Below are 20,609 nucleotides of genomic sequence, written 5' to 3' on the forward strand. Positions count from 1 at the left end.
TCACGATTGGCCAGGACAGAAAGCGTTGGGTCGTTATCGTTAATGTTTTCGTACAGAGCAGACATGATCTGACCTTGGAGGAATGCATGATGTCTCCACACAAAAGACAGTGAAGTGTTCATTATCACACCCACTATCAGATTTCTTGGCAAACAAATATTTTCTTGTACTTGATCTTTGAATGCCTCATAGCAATCAAGGCCCTATTTAACAGAGCTCCCCAATCAAACCAGAAGATGGCTGTCTAAATAAAGCGGCGTACGCGGGCAAGCAAATCATCCGGATGGAGCCGAATGAGTTGGATAAACACGTGATTGCGCGCCACTATAAATAGACTCTCATCAAAAAGCATGCTTCGCCGCCACATCGCTCGAGCCTACTTAAGAGTATCAGAGCGAGTCTCATCATCCACTTGCAGACTGCAGCGCGGCATGAGGAAACGGGAGCTTACCGTTTCTTGAATCATGTCGGCGTCGTCTCTCGGCGTATGCTGCACGCCGGGAGATTTCACGCAATGAGCATATTCCTTGGAGGGAGCAAGAGTTTTGCAAACATGCGTGTAAACACACAAGGAATGAAACTCCAGTTTACACTCACGAGATACGCAATTTAAAGAGATGTATTGTATTACTGGATGTACAAATATCACCCTGATCGTTTTAATCAAAACCGAGCAAATATCGCATTTGGACAGAACATTCAAGTTTCTCGTGAGCTTCACATATCACCTGACTCATGAATCTTGTTTAGTCCCACTTTGTAGGGATTGCCCTCGTGGAAGCTGTGGGAGTGTCGGAGAGGCTGGAGCGGAGGGACCGGGGGCAAAATGTGACTCAAGCGGACGGCCTTTCTCAGGAGTCTCAATGTGACGACGTGACCAGTCCGTCTCAGCACCTCCATTGCACGCTGCTCACTGCAGCCCTGGAGGCTCACCCCATCCACCTGGAGAAGGTACACACAGAAGTGAGGGTGACAGAGATGAAGGGAGAGTCAAGAAGGCAGGAACTGTTCCCATAAAAAAAAAATGTTTCATCCTTTTCTATCAATATCTCAGACTTCCTCGTCACATTGGTAATGTGTCACACACAAATATTTTACTTTTAAAAGGGACCTTTCAGCACCTTAATGTTTTTCCCCCCTTCCCTATTTTTCTACAGACAGCAAAAATTCTTGTGGAGGAATTCTCAGAAGCACTAAGCACGGACGCAAACTACCCACAAGAGACATTTTTTAAGTCATTTAAAGCACTTCCAAGGTGTCTTACACAAAGTCTCTGATATCATCCATCAAAATATAAAAATTCAAAAGAACTGAAACAATTTACTTTGGGGGTTAGGCATACCTCTCAGATTTTTGTTACTATGACAACTAGATCTAAGTGACTATATTTCATATAAATCAACTTGGGAATGTACTCTTTATGATGTTATTGGAAACTTGTGGAGAGGCTCAGAGTCCCTTGAGGCTCACCCTTGAGCATATAGGAGTACATCGTGCAAATAAATTGCACCACCAGCTAATTTAATTATTGTGACAATACGATTTATTCAAGGTCAGGACACATTTTTTTGGAAATGGCAGCTAACAAAAGATTTACTTGGCTGTTTAATTTCACACTTGATGGGTGAGCAGGCACTCCAGAGACCTAATTATTTGTATACAAACAGTTGAAAAGTCAATTTCCCAGAACATATCCGCTTTAAAGCTTGAGCTTATCCTGGCCTATAACAAGGACCCAGGCAAACTTGTGACTTTGTGTGAACCTCGCACTGGCTCCTTCAGGACATTGAAATAAACAAGTGAATTTGAGCTCGGATACTATCGTATGGGGACCAACTGCCATGAGAGTGACCCGGTACTTGTTTGAGATATTTATTGTTATTGCCAATTGTTCCCACACTTTTTACTTTCCCGCATGCAATCTTCTAGGGAAAACAACAACAACAATTCCTGGCGGTATAAAATGTGCTCGACAAATATTCTATTTGCTAATATAAGGTCAGGAAGCCATCTTAGATGTCTCGTCTTGGGCTACACTGCTTTTTTTTATTCAAGTTACCAGGAACTACCTTGAAACACAATATTTGGGTATTGGAATTGAACTCCTTACTTCTAAAAAATGTTTACCGTGCAATTTAAAAACAACTTTTTTCAAGACTTACAGACAGGATGATATCTCCAATGTGGATTTGTCCATCTTGGTCGACACTGCTGCCCTTCATAATGCTCTTTACTGTAACACCAGCACTGTATACTGAGAAGGATATAAAAAAAAAAACAGCCCAACGTCAAACCCTTTTTGGTTGTATTTTGATCTTCAAGTATGAAGCATCTTATATTACTTGAGTTGAGGTCGCCTATATAGCTGGAGATGGTGAATCCCAGCCCCCGGCTGTTTTTAGTGAACTGCACACTGAACTCGTAGTCATCGTTCAAGTCAAAGAGCTGGTGAAAAGCAGAGAGACAAGATTGTATACACCCACAAACACACCTACACAGTCTATTAAGAATAATTACAAAACAATAATAATGCACAGCTTTGACATCTTTTGAGAGGTATTGTTATCATAAAGTGTTAATTATTGCGCAGCTCGTTTCAATGAACCGTACTGTAGCGAGTGGAGGTGTTTTATGTCGTGATAAAATGCTCACACATGCTAAATAAGTACACATTAGTGAAAGCCTAGCAAGGCTAAATGTTAGATAACAGCAATTCAACCACCGGCGTGCGTAATCATCATTAAATTTCCCATAAGTGTTTTTATGTTCGCCGAGAAACGTAAATGCCATCAAAATATAACAAAAAGCTCTTACGATGATTTATAAACCACAACCGAAAAAGGACATTGCTCGCACCATTAAGCCTTGATAATATTGTTTTGGGGATATTCAATACATTTTGGGATTAACAAACCTCGCCGTCCAAGGACTCCTGACTGAGGACAGGAGAGGAAAAGTTGTCCTTGCTGATATCCCTGGCGATGAGTAGCTTGACCTTGCTACCAGCATTTCGTAGCACCTGGGTCACGAAATGGCCAAAGAATATGAATATGAATATCTCTGTCTGTCTGTCTGTCTGTCTGTCTGTCTGTCTGTCTGTCTGTCTGTCTGTCTGTCTGTCTGAGAAAATAAAGATGCCATCTCTTCATGTGTGTGCCGTTTTGTGAACTTGCAGGGATGGCAATGTGGTTGGGAAAAATATGAAGTATTTATTATATTTGACGTCCATCCGTCCATCCGTCCGTCCGTCCGTCCGTCCTGCAAAGACTTGCATGTGGAAGAATTCCTAAACAAAGAATCTGGTGAGTCATGGATGAGTATACATTTTGTTTTTAAATTACATTAAAGTCGATGTAGGCGTCCGTCCGTCCGTCCGTCCGTCCGTCCATCCATCCATCCATCCATCCATCCATCGACTCACCTGCGCCACCTGCTCGCTGTTCATGCCAGCCAGATCGGTGTCTCCGATGCGCAAGATTTGATCCCCGCTGCGAAGACGTTTATCCTTGGGGTGCCAAATTTTAATCACATCACATTTTTCTTTTAATCCATTAAAGGTGCTAGTGCTACAGTTAATTTGGGTAGCAATGAAAATTAGGTGCGAAAACCACGACACTCAAGGAGAAGCAGGGAGCGGCAGAAGCGTTGCTTAAATTAGCTCGAACATTGTAACTGGCTACATCAAAATCGTACATTCATTTGCCTGGTCTTAATTGGCGAGTTTTAGAGGCTTTTTACTGGCGCAGTGGGACAGTACTTAGCATTGTCACCCCACAGCATGGAAACTCTTTTAGTGAGTCTTTTATGGGAAAAGAAAATGGTGGGGCTCTAACCAATTCGCTTGGCTGAACACTGTAGTTGCAAAACTAGAGTCATTTCTCTTCGTGTCTTATCGGCTTTTTAAACTTTTCAATTTTCCATTGGTAATTTAGTGAATCGGATGAATAATACTGATCGGTGACTACTTATGAAGAAACAATTCCGTCTAACAGATGCGGGAACCGTATTTCAATGACAAGACTGAGAATTTCTGGTCACATTAAATGTGTACGTAATAATTTGTTACCAGACAACTGTAGTCGGGTTCAACCATATCTGTCGCAATGTCCAAGAAAAAAACAACACTTAGTGACTGACTAACAAACTGTAACAAATCTCGACAAAACTCTGAGAACAGATCGTCGCAAGAAAAAATTGAAGTTGTCATGTCCCAACAAATCTGGCGAACTTGCAATTAAAATATTTAAATGATTTTCAAAGGACCTGTCCAGCTGCTCCTCCAGGAAGTATGGTCTTGACCATCACTCCTGTGCTCCGTCCTCCGATGATGCCAAAGCCAAGACCCTTCCCATCATTGGTCAGTTCGATGATCTCCAGGTGACGCCTCTAATATAAAAGAGAATAGAATAAACAAAATTGGTTCATAAATAAATAAATAAATAGGTGGAGGGAGATTGTGTTTTGTTTACCTCATGCGCAATTGCTGCCAGATTCCTCCCCATAGACATGGTTCTAGATATTCGAGGTGGTGTGCAGTACTAAAAGAAATGACAAGGAAACCCAAAGCGACATCAAGTAAGCAGAGCTCCACCACGCCAGTTTATACCCAGGAAAGCCTGTGTCATCTGAAGCAATATTCTCGAACAAATTGACATTTTTGAAAAGGCAATGCTCTTCATCTTTTTATTGAGCCAGCGCCTTGGGAGTAAGTTGCTCCCATTACTATGAATAATCTCATGCTTGTGACTCTTATTTGGCTTACCTGCGATTCGGTGTGGATGCAGTTATCTGAGAAGGACAAATCCTGCGAGTCCAGGGAGGAAACGCTTCCGTCCCTGTGGAGTGACCTGTTGGATTTTTGGTTCTCGATGGCCCAAGTGTAGGAGTCGCTGTGGCTGAGCGTCTTAGCGTCCATCGCCACACCCTGCCACTTGCCACAGTTCATGGACACCGACTTGGAGAGACCCTTCCCCTAGTAGAATGGCAAAGAGGAGGGGAAAGTGAGGATGATTTAGAAAAGTAAGGTGTGATAGGGAAAGAACAGATAAACGAGAAGAGTTGATTGATGGAAGGCAGAAGGGGAAACATTGAGAGGGGAATGGATGGGGACGATAAGGAGATGGTGAAGGTGGAGACATTAATTGTAGGAAGCACCTATAGAGACAGACACGAGTAGGATGATTGAAGGACGGAATTATTTGTCGTAAGGAGGGGACTCGTTGAATGTTAGGTGTTAGGCAACAGAAAAATGAAAAAGAGGTTCATCGTGGTCAAGTAAGATCCTGCATTGCAAAAAGTACAGAGTCACTATTTGTTTTGCATTAAGTACATCATTAATCGTGTATACAGGTTTTTATAATACTGTTTTTGGGGGGGGTTACATTCTTGTTGTATTAATTGGAACTGATGGTAGATGTTCCTTTGGTCCAATTCTGTGTAGGTCACCACGTCTCCTGAGAGTTAACCGAAAGCTGTGCCATGTTACTTTTTTAACGTAATAATGCTTGTCATGGTCTTATGGTGTTAGTCTATTAAGGCTTAATCACACTTGCCAAGTCTTGATACACTGCCAAGCTACATAACCTTGATTATGTCTCATCTTTCATTTGCTAACTGGCCAGTGTGAGTGTGAATAACTATTTTCCGCAGCTCACACTCAAACAAGAATTGTAGGCAAAACTTCTATATGATTATTTCAAACTCCTTGACATTACATAGAGTAAAACCACGTCTTCTTTCACCCCTTCTTCTCACTCCCTCTCTCTGTCTCCAGGCTTTAGTGGTAAGCCAAGGTAAGCTGATTACTCATCCGGTTTGCTTCCTGCATTCAGTATTTTGGGAATCATTCCAGCTTCTGCCCCATTCAATGTACAACCCCCCCCCCCACTTGAGCTCGTGCTCTACCTTGGCTGGGGGCTTCTGCCGAGCCTTCTGTAAGGTGAGAATGTGAAGAAAGAGGGGGTTCCGTAGAACCGTCTTCAGCAGGCTGAGTTTCTCCTGAGCGGGGACCTCCCCTCGCTCTTTCAGTTTGGCTTGAAGTCGCTCCACAGCTTCCAAGGCACGCTGAGTATCTGCACAGAAAGTCTACATCATTAATTTGCCTGTCATTCAGCTACAAGGTTTCTCCTGGATGACTTTGCATTTACCCCTAGAGCTATAATTCTCATATCTAGCATATTTTAGTTGCATAAATGATCTGCCCTTTATACTCATCAGTATTGAAATCCAAATGCTGCAAATGCACAATTGTGAAACTGACAAGAAATGCTCACGAGAAATGAGTCTTAAGAGGTTGAACGATCATCAGACTCACATCCATTCAAGTTGTGACCCCTACCTGACTAGAGCTCATTTCAAGGTAGCATATTTTAGTTGCATAAATAGTCTGCCCTTGATATTACCTTTATTTTCGGACTATAAGCCGCTACTTTTTTCTCAAATTGTAAACCCTGAATCACGAATTTTAGCTGGTGCGGCTTATAGTCTGGTGCGGTTTATAGTCCAAAAATTACGGTAATCAGTATTAAAATCCAAATGCTGCAAGGGTACAATTGTGCAACTGCCCAAAAATGCAAAACCCTGGAAGTTTGCACGGGATCAAGTTGTCCCGTCGTATTAGGTGAGGAAGTAGCCAATGACACAAGTTCAGTAATTACACATGGCAGAAGATGCTGTAAACTCTTCACAACAAAGTTGGGGTGCATCTTCACTGTACTAGTGCAACCTTGCCTGTAAATAAGTATACAATTCGGCATGTGTGTCTGGTCTGGAAGTCTTTAATGTACTTACCCATGATCTCCATCATAGATTTGCTTGGTTGAGCACTTTCTTGTTGACTTTGCGTCTCAGTTAAATGCCATTTTCTTTCTGGCATCCAAGATTTCAACACCTAAAAAGAATAAATAATTTTGTCTCTTTATTTGCGGAATACTTGGGAATTATCTTATAGCAATTAATTGCAACCGCACATAGGAAAATCTTCCAATCAGAAATGTGTTCAATATGCATTCCACATCTGGTCTGCAACACATTTAATTTCCTTCACCATTATCTTTTTTTTTTTTTAAACAAGCGAATGGCTTGTCAACTAATGCTCTTTAGCAGGATTTAAATCTCCAAAAGGGTTTACCAGCCCCCGATGGTAATTAACTGCGACATACAGCCTCTCTATCAGCCTACTGTATATTGGTTGGTCTCAACATTATTACATTTTGAACAACATGTCACAATCACGCTCATTTTTGAGACAACCAAATGTTTCTTGGTGGTTGAGTTGTACTCAATTGCATGATCAAATCTGACTGAAGCAGTTCTTTTTAATCTTAGGAATATTTTTGAATCAATAACATAAATCCGATAATAATATGCAACCCCCTCCCCCACATAACAAATATTGTGTAGCATTATCATCTTATATGAAGCCAAAATTTGAAATAAAGCTCTTTTATTGGTTTTGAACGGATGTGTACCTAATGAGTCCATTGAGTGTCTACTGCAAAAAATGGTTTCCGTTGGCAATGACAACGTCTCATTGAAAAGCTAATTAGTGTGGCAACAGATAAGTGCGTCGCAGCGTCCTTCACGGTTTATCCCGAACTTATTTTCTCTTAATAAGGCGATGCAGACTAGACAACATCAATATGAACATCATTTAGACTAATCAATTATGCACGTTAGCTATTAATTTGACATGACATATACAGACAGCATCTAGTTCCGTCCATTACCGTGACGAGCAGACGGTCATCACAGACGCTCCGTAAAGATCCATGGACACACACCGGGGGACGCGCAACAGGTCCCGGATATACTGTGGACGCTCACCGCTTCCTCCGGTTCACTGCGAGACGCCAGAAAATACACGCACAGAAAAAAACAAAGTTTCCATAACAAGCGTCAGTAAAATGGCACACGACCTGCTTATCAAAGAAGCAAGTGTAATTTATTCTGCAGCCCTCTTTGACAGGACGCCAGTGCGCATGTCGGCCACTGATCCTTTACCCTGACATTCACCGGACACAACATTAAGTACACTTTGCAGTTGAGTTGGCACATGATTTTTAACACATTAGTTGTGAAGGGGGAAAAAGGACGTTCTAGAGTAAAAGCACTTTTCCTATAAAAATAAAAAAGTAGTCCTCCAAGTAATTACTTGAGTAGGACTAATTCAATGAAAGACTGACCAAGAAAAGGGGGTAACTTATGATTTATTATCTTCTTCAATAACAGAATGAATGTTATAATAAAGGCAATAAAATGGCAATCTGCAAATTAGATTTTTGACCAACAATATATCATTTTGACTACAAATAATAATAATAAGAAATGACAACCGTAACAAGAAGAAATAGTCTTAAACTTTGTGAAAACGGCAACATGTTTTACCATCGATATCTACCATCCGTCCGTCCGTCCGTCCGTCCGTCCGCCCGCCCGCCCGTCCGTCCGTCCGTCCGTCCGTCCGTCCGTCCGCCCGCCCGCCCATCCATCCATCCATCCATCCATCCATCCATCCATCCATCCATCCATCCATCCATCCATCCATCCATCCATCCATCCATGCATTCATCCATCCATCCATCCATCCATCCATCCATCCATCCATCCATCCATCCATCCATCCATCCATCCATCCATCCGTCCGTCCGTCCGTCCGTCCGTCCGTCCGTCCGTCCGTCCGTCCGTCCATCCATCCATCCATCCATCCATCCATCCATCCATCCATCCATCCAATCGCCGGTCTGTCCGTCCATCTAATTGGTTAGACAATAAGGAAACGTGCAAGCAAATGGAAACTAGATTATCGTTGTTCCAGTTACAGAACGATATTTGTGAAATTTTTCAAGTGCGCCATTAGATTTTGTTTTTGCAATGAAACGTGAGCTTTAGCTAAAAAAAACTTGGCAAACAAGTTAGGAATATCAACAGAGTACAACACAAACGAACACAACTTCTTTACACAAGGTCATTTGAGTTTTGCAGAGGGAAATTCGGTTTCTACTCAAGTTTCAACCCCTTTCCAGTGTGTTTGTATGTTTACACACGGTAGGTGGAGCCCTAACTCTAGACATCTCGGAATCCAATCCAGTTCCGTGTTTTCCACCAGATAGCCCTCTTGATCGAGCCACTCTTCTCTCCTGGCAATTTCCTTCTGCGTGCATCCCCTTGGCAGAAATCATCACCACCTTCCCATCCCTCCTAAAACAAGCCACCCACCCATCCTCGCGCTCACCCCCGCCCTCCTTGCCACACAAGCCTCATGTCGCCGGGCTGCACGCTCTCATCCACCGTGCAGCGTCCACTTGGCTCCTGCAAAAAAACTAAACAAAACCGGTTTGTGTCATAGCTGACCCTTTGCAACTGACTTGACCGCACTGTTTTGGCGCTCGTGGAGAAAAGTCAGTGAAGGCGATAAAGGCGTCTAGGGGAGATAACGAGGGACAGAGAGGCGAGAGAAAGAGAAGGAGGGAGGGAGGGAGAACGGGAGGAGACAGGCGGCAAGAAATACGCCTCTATCCTCCTTCCCCTGCACACTCCAGCGGACTTCCATCCGTCCATCCTCTCGCGTGCCTCCGGATACTAAGCACACTACCTTACTTGCCGCTTTGCAAAATATTCCCCTCATTTTTTGAAATTTCATTTCCTTCCCTATTTGAACAGAAGAACCGGAGTCAAGTGCGGTCATTTCTCATCTATTTGCAAAAAAGGACTGTACGATAGCGGGCTTAATTTCGCTTCTACTGTGCACGGGATGTGTACTGTATGTATTTGCTCATACGTACACGGTAAGTCTTTCTTTTATTTCTTCCTCTCCACATCTACCTGTGTCTATGCAAAATGGCATGGCAACCCGGACTTGCTCATGGGAATGTGGCCTATAAGGCAACACTTGACCGGTCCCGTTAGATGCGTTAGTGTGTAATGCAATGTAAAGGCGCTATACGGCATCCCGCAATCTTGCGTGGCTGGCTGCATGGGCGTCAAATACCAGCTTGCAAAAAAAAACTAAGCAATTTAATCACATTATAGTATTCCCGTAGAGCCTGTACATTATTATTCTGTTCCGCATGTGTCTGCCTCACTGCAGGGTGCTCTGTGGCGTGATGGATGACAGGCAGTCTTCATCTTCTCAGCATTTCACCCATGTTAGCATGCTGTCATTTGGATATATTGGAATGCGATAAGTCTGCTTTTTTTGGTGTGCGCACTAGTCTTAAAATCTCGAGTCAATGCAGCCACTCTGTAATCAAAGCAGGAACCACCAGGCCAGCGCACACAGGGAGATGTCAATCATGTGGGTTCAAGAGTGAAAGCTATTGCTCTTATTTACTGTGGAGGCGCCTTGGGTTGTAAATGACCTTGATGAAAACTACCAAAGGTGGCACAGTCATTTCCTGTTAAGGTGCTCTTTCTCATCCACATGAAATACAATAACAAGCATTTATGCCTCATTGTTGCTGTGTTATCAGGAGCACTTCCTGTCAGAAAATGTGGATCGGAAAGCAAGTACACCCTTGTATGACCCTTACTGGAAATTTGTCCTCGGTGTGAGCTGGAGAGATTTTTGTCCTTTTTTTTGCACTGACCCTTGTGAGTCACTGGGGATCGGCACTCAGCATCCAAATGGCTCTCAGCTCGGACATAGTGTGCAAATTCTTTGTGTGTGTTACAAAGGCGGTGTAGATGCAAGCAACAAGGCTGGTGACAATGTGTTGACGCATCTGTCATTGCAACAGCTTAAAAGGAATACAAGAGTCAGGTGAGCCACGCTGGCGGGGAAATGGTCAGTGCAGACAGTTACTTGTCTTCTTTGGAGTTATTCGCTGCAGCGTCTTTATCTTTTTTTTGGAACCATGTAGATCTGCTTCACCGACATTCTGGTGGCATCTGTTGTAGCGTCCGTCTCGGGGGACATAATTATGTTTGGGGATGACATAAATATCACTAAAACATCTGTCAGCAGCACATCTGTTAAAGTCAAAGTGATCTTACAGTGCATTGCATTCATTCATCCATAATTCCTGTTTTGCATGCAATCTTAGTAAATCTTCCCGAGAAAAATCTTTTCTATCATACATTTACCCGTTCGGGCTAATTTAATTTTTTATAAATTCATTGAATGACAATTAGTATTATCATATCCATGCATGTAAAAAATAAAATAAACATCTTAAAGTCCTTCTTTGCTGTTCAATGCTTCAGATGTGGACATACAAAGATAATGTATGTCCATGATGGTTAGTTTGGGAAAAGTCTTGTAAACACAGTGGCTACAATAATGCATTTTTCAAAACCGGAAAAGATGGAGCGAGGGAGATAATGTGGAAAAAAGCCATTCATGCGAGAGAAAGATGCATTCTTCCACATTATGACAACAGGATGTTACGTCCCACCATGTTTGTCTCCCCCCTTTATCACACAGAATTGACCCCCTCGGCTACATAATGAAATTCGGAACAATCTCTAAAACATCAGCCTATAATGATTTGTTCACATTGTAAAAAAGTCTACTGTATTTTCCAGAGATTAAGACTATCTGTTGTAATCAAGACAAGATAATGTGGTTTTTATTCTATCCATAAAATTGCTTGAACAAAAACAACTTGGAGCTCTTCAAAATCTATTTCCATGCCAGTGTCGTATGAAGTAACACCCCAATTTCTTGACTCTGTATCAGTTGTCTGAATAGACAGCACATCTCTTCTCCATTTTGCCATAATTGATGCAAGTCATGATTAAAAAACAATACATTTTGCACAACTGACACATGGTCGATTCATGAATTGATTAATGTTGCCAATCCTGAGTGAGCCAGCTGACCCAATAGTTTCTTTTTGTCTGTTTTCTGATTTGCGATGCTTTCTGCATGAAATCTGATTAAATTATATATGCTTACGTCGTGGCAGCATGGTTTCATACCTCAGACTGGGTGGGGATCTTTTATTCATCAATCGATCCACTCAAGCAAACACACCTCGGAGAGTTTCCAAATCAAATACATTTAATTGATCTGGTAAATATGAATAAATCTAGGTAACTGTCACACCTGCATATTTATAGAAATGTTTGGATGCAAATTTTATTTTTCATTGAAGTGTATTAAAAAAACAAACTTTTCATGATTATTGGTCATTTAATCAATTCTTGTTTCTTTTTATTTGGTACTGTTTTGTGAGAGAGAGATGATTCTGTATTCACCCACCTGATTCAGTTCCTGATTCAATCACTGTTTTCTAAAATATTATTTTGATTAAAAAGTAAAGTTTGCTTTCAGAGAATAATTACAATTGAGAGTCTGGAATCAGACAATTTTAGGAGAAACAATGGCCCTGAATTATTAGTGATTATTAAAATTTTTGGTGATTTGATAACCGATTAGTTTTCAACTAATCAATTAATCAATTAATTTTGACTCCTCTAATTACAGCAACTGTTGTCTTATTTTTTATTTGTCATCCTCATCCTAAAACTCATACCTTTACTTCCATCTTGTTTTTTACTTTTACCGACAGACTTAGCAAGCATCTGTGCCATATTGAACGTGAATGCGTGCTAGCGCCCATCTTAGGTCAAAGGGCGCGAAAGCAACGGCGATGTCTTGTATGAAAAACACTCGCTGTAAAATACTCGGCAATGCACCAAAAAGTCATACAAGCAAGCACATTCAGCAAGAATGGCTTTTCTTCTCGTTGGTCTGAACGTCCTTCTTTAATTAGGTCACTAATTCATTTTACTTGTTGTGATTCACAATGCAGATGGAGCTGCTTGTTGGGGGAAGTGTGCAAATGATGATGGTTGTGCACATTCAGAGTGTTCCACTTCATTGGCTAATGGCTTTGTTTGTTTCAGCGCTGTTAACGCTGCGCAATATTTGGTTAGGAATGTGGTGAGTGATATGACAATATTAAATCCGCTAATAGAAGCACCGTGTGATTTGAATAAGGGATTCATCGTCATGCGCTCGGTGGGCTCACCCAAGTTCAAAGTAAACCTTTTTGTCAAAAGGATTTAGATACACTAAGATATGAGGTGCAGGCTTCATTTATAGTGACGCTGATGACTCAGTTTCAATCAGACTTAATCAACGGAGTTAAATTGAATTTATAAAGCAATACGTGTGATGAGCTTTTGTTGATTGGACAATATCAGGTCACCGGGTCACCTGTATGGTAGCAGGACAATATTGGCAAGTTGTCTTCACATGTGGGCAGTGGCCATTTTTAACAATTCTGAACATTAAAGGCCTTGTTTTTGTGGTTAGCTCAATTGAAGCGCTTCTCGTGGGCTTTGCATGCTGGACAGAAGTGCTGGAGTTGAGTATGGACCGCTTCTATCAGGGATTTTAGATGCTGTCTGATAATCAGATACTCTTTTTTTTTTTGATATTGGAGCAATATCAATATCAGATAGTATAGGCTTAAAATGTATTACACTTATCTCAATTATTATTATCATGATTATCATGATTATCATGATTATCATGGTTATCATGGTTATCATGGTTATCATGGTTATCATGGTTATCATGGTTATCATTGTTATCATCATTATCATCATTATCATCATTATTATCATAATTCTCATTATTATTATTGGTAGTAATAGTATGATAATTCCTTTGTTTGCATATGCCTAATTTACAGCTTAATCTAAAAGTAAATCCTGTACTCCATAAACATACCAGACGTCCCAAATACTACAAAAACACAAATTTCTTCACAGTAGTTTGAAACCTAGCAGTTAATTTAAGTTTTTGCTTTGTGAACAGAGCAATCTTTGCAGAACAGGGAATCCAATCAAAATATGTTTCCCATTGGAAATAATGGAGGCAGTACGGTGAGGTATCGCCCTCAAAGTTGAGAAGTTTTGGAGATTGACGTGTTAATGTGTACTATTTAGCGACAGGATATTTGAATACATAAAAGAGGAACTTATGCTCAGAATCAAGAAACTTATTTTGAAGAAGCATATAGCAAGCACAAGACCATATTTAGGGCGACCTGCATCCGCCATATGTTTTCTCACCGCAGAAACTGTAAAAAGTGTTGGGTGGGGCCTGACTCTGGACCAGAATCCAACCTTGACGCAATAATTTGGTGACAGCCTTCGACCTCGATGTACTACGCGAGTGAGTCAACGCGACAACTCAAAACCAAATTTAAGGAAAGTGAGAGAAATGCTGCCGTGCAGTTTGTCACGCTCCATTTTGCTCTTCTTCATCCTCATCTTTTGTTCGCTTCACATTGTCGTCAAATTCCAGAGTCTGGCATTTCGAACGTAAGCATAACATCATTCTGATATTGCGTGCATCACAACAGCCCCTGCAGTGGAACCAATAATGGAAGGTTTGCATGTAAATTTAAATCCATTGGCCAGCTTTTGAGTCTGCTTATAGATGCTGGATGTGACACAAACTGGATGTGACAAGAGTGGGAACTTAAAGTGAGCTAACAGCAGAATGTTAGGGGCACATTATACAAGAGTGGCTCATGAATAGCCTATAATAAACCAGGTAGTGCTGATGATTAAGGGGTCTAAAATCAGGCATCAAAAGTCGATGAAACTATCTCGCAAGTGTTAAGTGGGTATTAAATTTAACACCACCCAGCAACATGAGTGCTGCACAAGGTCTGCACATGTGCTTTCACGAGACCTCTCTCCAATTATTTTTACAGTTGTATACTAGGTAAAATGTTATTTGGAAAATTGTTTGTACTGTTATTCAAGTTTTATTGAGGGCAACCGGTTGACCGCGGAATGGAGTATACGCTTTACATTATTTCCGATGGGAAAGTCCCGACAATCAGCTTCAGGAAATGGATTGTTTTCAGTCGCAGTCAGAGGCTGTTCGGGTACTGGATTCGGGAGCAAAGGTTAAATGTTTTTGCACTAAGGGATTTTGGTGCAAGGGCAAATTATTCTTATTACACTTGTTGAGTTAAAAAAAGGAAACAAAATAAAAAATAATTACCAAAAAAAACCACATGATTAAATGCTCTGAATGACAGATGAAAAAAGCACAGCGGGATTGTTTTGAGCTTGAAAAAGATCAAATAAATCGATGAGAAGATAACTAGTCCTATCTCAAGCTTTATTTTATTAGGCAGGGGGTTGCTCGAGTTTCTAAGTCCAATGCGTTGACAAAGAACCTTGGGGCTGATTTCCACAAAACGACTTTTATCAAGAATCTCTTCAAGGATCTGCACTTCCTCAGCTAATTTATGCGTGTCGAGAGAAACGTTTCAGTGTCAGAGACAAAACAGGCGAAGGTTGATTTCCGCTTATTGAGACAACAAACCTTTTTTGCTTAACTAAATGGTTACCTTGGCTTAACTCAATTTTATCGTGGGCTTCCCTCAGAGGGCCATTATGACAATGATACCAAATAGATGGATTACTAGTTCTGAAATCAGAACTAATGTTTTCTTCAGTTATTGTTCAAATTACTGTAAAAAGAGTAAAACAATTCTTATAAAATCTCAACATCATTATTACACATGCAAATTAAAAATGATGGTGCAGATTTTAGCAAGAATCATCGGAGTTGACATGATTTGATCTCACGGGCCATATACTAGAATGACATGATGGTGGTCATGATGACATGATCTGGCCCTCGGGCCTTGAGTTTGACACCTATGTCTTAAACTGTGCAACACCAACATCTTGGTACCATTAAAATGAGAAGGAGGAAGACTGGATTTCAAAGTCCCAGTTCCTAATGCGTGAACCCCACTTTAACCTAATTCAGAAGCCCCCTTTTCAAACCCTGAACGACATCTCTATGCTGTATTGAATTAATGAGGGCAAATCCTCAACGGTCTTCTTCACCCGGCCAAAGCACTCGGTCATGTGTTAACACATCCTTCCTTCGAGCATCCATTACCCGTCAAAGAATTACTGCGCCTCCTTGCATTTCCACCTCGGACTAGTGACGACTCACTTCTCTCCGCACGTGTGAAGCTGGCCGTGTCTATAATTCAACCCCATTAGTAGTTCACTCAGCGTGAGGGCAGGGCGTCGCTACTTTGCAACGTGATTAGACGTCTGCCTGGCTAAAAGGGGGCAGGAGGGTGGTGGGGGGGAGCGGGACTCAGTAGCCGGCTTTATAATCTCAGGGCTCTGACCGCCTCATTGCAGCCATGGCCTTGACAAGACCGACCCCAAAGTGAAAGATATCTTCGTCAGCATAAATTGTACAACTGTTGGGAAGCTTGGAAAAAAAAACACTCCATCTTTTGGGATGTTTGGAAGGAATGTCAACTGTTGGCCGGACTCTTGCCGTCTCCTAGTGGAGCTGTGTGTATACAAGTATGTGTGTGTGTGCACAAGTGCTTGTGATACATGTCGCAATCCTGCTCAATGGTTGTATTGTTCAGCAGGAAACTGTAATCGCACTGTTAAACAACATCTGTGGGGATGCATTGGCCAATCAACTGTAAGTATTGATGTTTTGCTGGACAAACAAAAGACGATATTTAAGACAATAATGCTGATTTCAATCTAGTATTTACGATAAATATAGATGTAATCAAATTCACATAAAATAGATTAAGTCGAATTTTCAAGGCAAAATACGTAATTCCACTGAGAGCATTGCTATAGTAGAAGATGGGGATTTTTATTTTTATTATTAACATTATTAGTTTAACAATACTAATAAAATACCCAATAAAGATCAAATAAAATTATTGACAGTGTTTACTATTAACAATTGTGTCTTAAAATAGGTGCTGTGTATTTACAAGATGTTTTTTCATGCAATGGTGGTAGGGAGTAATAGCGGAAAGACAGCGACTATTTAGCCTTGATGCTTTTTAATTGATTAAATTATGCTAAATTCCAATAAGAGCGAAATCATCTTGCATTTATTTTTCATGTTAATCCTGTTTCATTCAGAGAATAGTTCTCAAATTATTACCATGCCTCAAATAGTCCCTTAACATTTCTTTTGTATTCACATCAGTAAACAAAGTATTTTCGACTAAACCGTCTCACTCGCTCAGAAGTTATCTCGCCATCTACCATAAATGTCTTTTTCAATCTCCTCTTCTTCTCGCTGTCCTTCTGGCCTCACTCTTTTTCTTCCTTAACAGTCACTGCTCAATAGAATTACACACGCATGCATGCCTTTCCTCTTACAGATACTCCATCCACACATCAACGGGCGTAGATCAATTTCCGTCACACTACAGACGTGGCTAGCAACTGTACATATACACACACACATACGGGCACACAAAGCCACGTGGGAGCTGAATGAGTGGACAAGAGCAAAGTGATTGTAAGACGCAAACTCAAAAGGCCTGATGATTATTTTTGTCTCTGCCGGAAATCATTTACAATAGCACTTACGGCTCCCCTCTTCCCCAGTTGAGTCAATTTACACTCTGTGTGTGTGATTTGCTCGCGTCTTTGGTTCATGGCCGCAGTATTGATGTGGGAAATTCCGAGTCGCGTCCCTCCGCCGTTCGACAATCGCACGCTTAGGAGGCCTCCCTTTGCTTAGCATTGAAATGAGTCATCCACAATGTGATGCAACACAGCAGAGCAGATTTGAATTATGGGGCAATGAACAATGAGGTCACGGCAGGGCTGTGGGCATAAATCTCTTGGTGCCGTGTTGTAAAAACAGCGTCTCTTATCAATGGAAGGAACAAGAGTCGGAAAACACAGCATTGTTTTGGCAATACTGCAAATAAAGACGTGCGATTCTAGATAATGGATGTTGTGGAATAGATTTTGTCATGCCATCACGTAATTGCGCAAATTTTGCCTTCTAGTTGTTTTTCTTCTTGCTGCAGATATTCTCGAGCTAAAGTTCTTCTACCTTGATTGCAAACTGCTGCAATGGCATTCTCAGTGTTCACATGCCTCCTGTGTATCCGCCCAAATGCATCCTCTGATATTTTCCGTGTCTTTTTCCTTCTTCAGCAAATAGTCCACAATCAGGGCCTGATGTAATACCATCATCCCCAGGCTCCTCTTAAATTTCCTGCTTACTGGGCTTTTATTCTAACTGCATTACGTACGTACATCGTCTTTCTCTCTGTACATCTGGTTCTTTTTAGATGCAAAAAAAAAAAATCAAACTCAGCTTGATGTTATTTAAAAGTAAATTGGAGAAAATAACAATATATGTCATTTATTCGCGAGTAGATGGTGGCACTGCCGAGATGGAAATCGACATGGCGACGTTTCCATTCCCTGCCTTTTGAGAGGGAGAACGTGTGCCAGGGAATATTGATCTGAAGCTTACTTGATGGTGTGCCGTGATTGGGCGAGGATGTGGTGGAGGGCCAGGCGGTCACGCTCGATGGAACACCGATATTATCAGATGCAGTCACGACCAATGCTTTGATCATCATTTGTGTTGTTTTCTTTTCGCCCCTTGAGCTCTTGCGATTGTGTGAAGTATAAAAATACCGCCTCGTTGGGCCTTAAATTAAATCCCCTTAGACTAGCTGGTGAATAACTATGCAGAGATCTGTGGTTAAATCAGCGAGGTTACTTTTAGCAGCACGTGACGTTAAAATAAGCACAACGGTCTCGTATCAGCTGAGGACAGGACGGTCATCAGAGATAAAATCCAGCATGGCCCTTTACATGGGACATAGCATGTCACGTTCCCTCCGACGCATCTTCTGCCTCACGCAATATAATCATTTACGCCACCTGAGCGTTTTACGTAATGTGGTGCGATAGTGTCACGCCAAGACAGATGAGCACCGCTGTGGCCTGCGAGCCAAGCACTACCTCACATGGTCCATGTGCATTCTAACCATGTGGGAAATTGCATACATGTTTATCACACCCCAAGCCTCAGGATTGGCTCGTTGTTCAGCACTATGTAGGATGGATGACACGGCATCCATCACATGCGTGGGTATGGGAACTGGACCAGTAACTTCCTTGGAGAGGAGGTGCACTAAAATAGCCTTCGATATATTAGATTTTAAAAGAGCTTTGTGTACGTAGTAGTAAAATGAATGTATTTTGGCTATTGGGACTCCCGTAAATAAGATAATATTGTGGTCTACTCTACGTAGCTTAGTTTTGGAAGACTTTCATGACTGTTTTCATTCCTCCAAAGAACATTTGAGGTCAAAGGCCTGGTTTTGACTTCTAGTCTATCAAAAATAGCCCTTCCAAAATGATAATCCTTTAAGTGATCATTCAATTGTGTCGAATTGATTGTTGATTAACCTTGGGCAACTATCAGATGAGTTAATGTTGGATGTTGAAATAAGAACTGCAATATCACTATTGTAAAAGGGATCTGAAGAACAGAGACAATCTCATTAAAATAACATCAAAACAATATGGAATTAATTTTCATTTCAGTCACTTAAGTAACTATTGTGAAATGGCCATTCCTAATCCCAAAGGTATTTGATGAGACTGAAGTCAGAGTTCTCAGGACAATCTTCATTGTCATCCAACTAAATTCAATCTACACAAGTTAACTAAAAGTGGAAGAAAGGAAATTCCAATTTGTATTTTATTTTAACTCTGTTTTATTAATACGATACACAGCAACTTCAAGTGATCCTCTGAATATGAATCTAGAGAAAATAGAGTTGGGGCTCAGAATTAGAGATTTGTTTCCAAACAGGTAAATTGGAAGCATATAATTGTCCAAAATATCTTGGGAAGGTGGATGATTTCTTTGACCCCTGATAAATTCATTAATTGATTAAGAGGTGTGTCGCAATAGCGTTGCCCTGCCAGGGCTTGGATTGATTTGATTGTGCATGTGGGCATGTCTCATTGTTTGCTGCCGAGCGCTGTTGATTACAGTTCACCGACTCAGAATCACTGGACAAATCAAGCCTGTTTAGTTTAATCACTTACCTCCCTCCCTTGCTTTTTCTCTCTTTCCCATATTTATGTGGCACACACCGACAAGTCTTTAATTTTACGCTTGGTTAGGCCACGTATACACATTACTCTTCCATATTGCTTATCCTTAGCGTATTGGATCGTTCCAAGTCGAGGGGGAAAGTTGCGGCTTTCCAATAAATGGGACCACACCCTTCAAAGGAACGTACCGCATAAATCTGTAATTGGCATCCACACCAGTTCTGGTGTCTCACGCCCCAATCTGCTGTCAAAGGCGTAGTTACAAAGGGTGTTGTACATAAAACGCTATCATAAGTGTATCAAATCGTAATTACAAACAGCCAGCTCGTGAGTCATGGAGGCGACATGAGACTTTAGTAGAAGTGCCTCCAGGAATCGAGAAAAATAGTTCTACCGTCGACAAAAAAGTCACCTTGAATTTTCTGTTTTGTTTCTTTTTTACTGAATTATCTGTTGAAGCTCATTGAGTCAGCAATGTAACATTTCCAAAATTGAGTAGAACATAACTGTTTCAGGTTACCACAAGTGGTTGTGTGTGCATGACAATCTGTAAAATATATGAGGTGATTCAGATGGTTTCGTTTCTTTACGCTTCCATGACCCATAGCCAGATTGTTGCCACTTGAGAGTAAAAAATCTAAATGGTGTCACTCGAGCCACAGTCCAGGTGCCCTTGTTTACCGGTAAATGAAAACAGAGACTATTTGTTAGATGTTATTTTTCCCCCCCGCCGCTTGCTGCCTGGC

The 20,609-nt window shown here is 41.3% G+C and overlaps 2 protein-coding genes across 7 annotated transcripts in view; one reads left to right on the forward strand and one right to left on the reverse strand.

Moving 5' to 3' along the window:
• The window catches only part of si:dkey-92j12.5 (multiple PDZ domain protein), a 28,789-nt gene extending 21,996 nt beyond the window's left edge, over nucleotides 1–6,793 (reverse strand). The window contains exons 1-11 of the mRNA XM_061273791.1: nucleotides 6,790–6,793; nucleotides 5,905–6,071; nucleotides 4,763–4,972; nucleotides 4,470–4,538; nucleotides 4,264–4,386; nucleotides 3,422–3,505; nucleotides 2,915–3,019; nucleotides 2,343–2,445; nucleotides 2,163–2,254; nucleotides 729–942; nucleotides 452–526 (exon numbers count right to left, since the gene is read on the reverse strand). Of these exons, the coding sequence (XP_061129775.1) occupies nucleotides 452–526; nucleotides 729–942; nucleotides 2,163–2,254; nucleotides 2,343–2,445; nucleotides 2,915–3,019; nucleotides 3,422–3,505; nucleotides 4,264–4,386; nucleotides 4,470–4,538; nucleotides 4,763–4,972; nucleotides 5,905–6,071; nucleotides 6,790–6,793 (1,246 nt within the window). The remainder of the gene's footprint in view (nucleotides 1–451; nucleotides 527–728; nucleotides 943–2,162; nucleotides 2,255–2,342; nucleotides 2,446–2,914; nucleotides 3,020–3,421; nucleotides 3,506–4,263; nucleotides 4,387–4,469; nucleotides 4,539–4,762; nucleotides 4,973–5,904; nucleotides 6,072–6,789) is intronic.
• A 2,458-nt stretch (nucleotides 6,794–9,251) lies between these two features.
• The window catches only part of adgrl3.1 (adhesion G protein-coupled receptor L3.1), a 114,469-nt gene continuing 103,111 nt past the window's right edge, over nucleotides 9,252–20,609 (forward strand). For 5 of the 6 annotated variants that reach the window (XM_061274817.1, XM_061274822.1, XM_061274820.1 and 2 more), the window contains exon 1: nucleotides 9,252–9,785. The gene's annotated coding sequence lies outside the window, so the exon portion shown is untranslated. Of the gene's footprint in view, nucleotides 9,786–10,475; nucleotides 10,760–20,609 lie in introns of those variants that run through there. The other variant, XM_061274818.1, reaches the window with a different exon arrangement.

Source organism: Syngnathus typhle, linkage group LG3 (genome assembly GCF_033458585.1).
Source record: "Syngnathus typhle isolate RoL2023-S1 ecotype Sweden linkage group LG3, RoL_Styp_1.0, whole genome shotgun sequence".
Lineage (NCBI taxonomy): Eukaryota > Metazoa > Chordata > Actinopteri > Syngnathiformes > Syngnathidae > Syngnathus > Syngnathus typhle.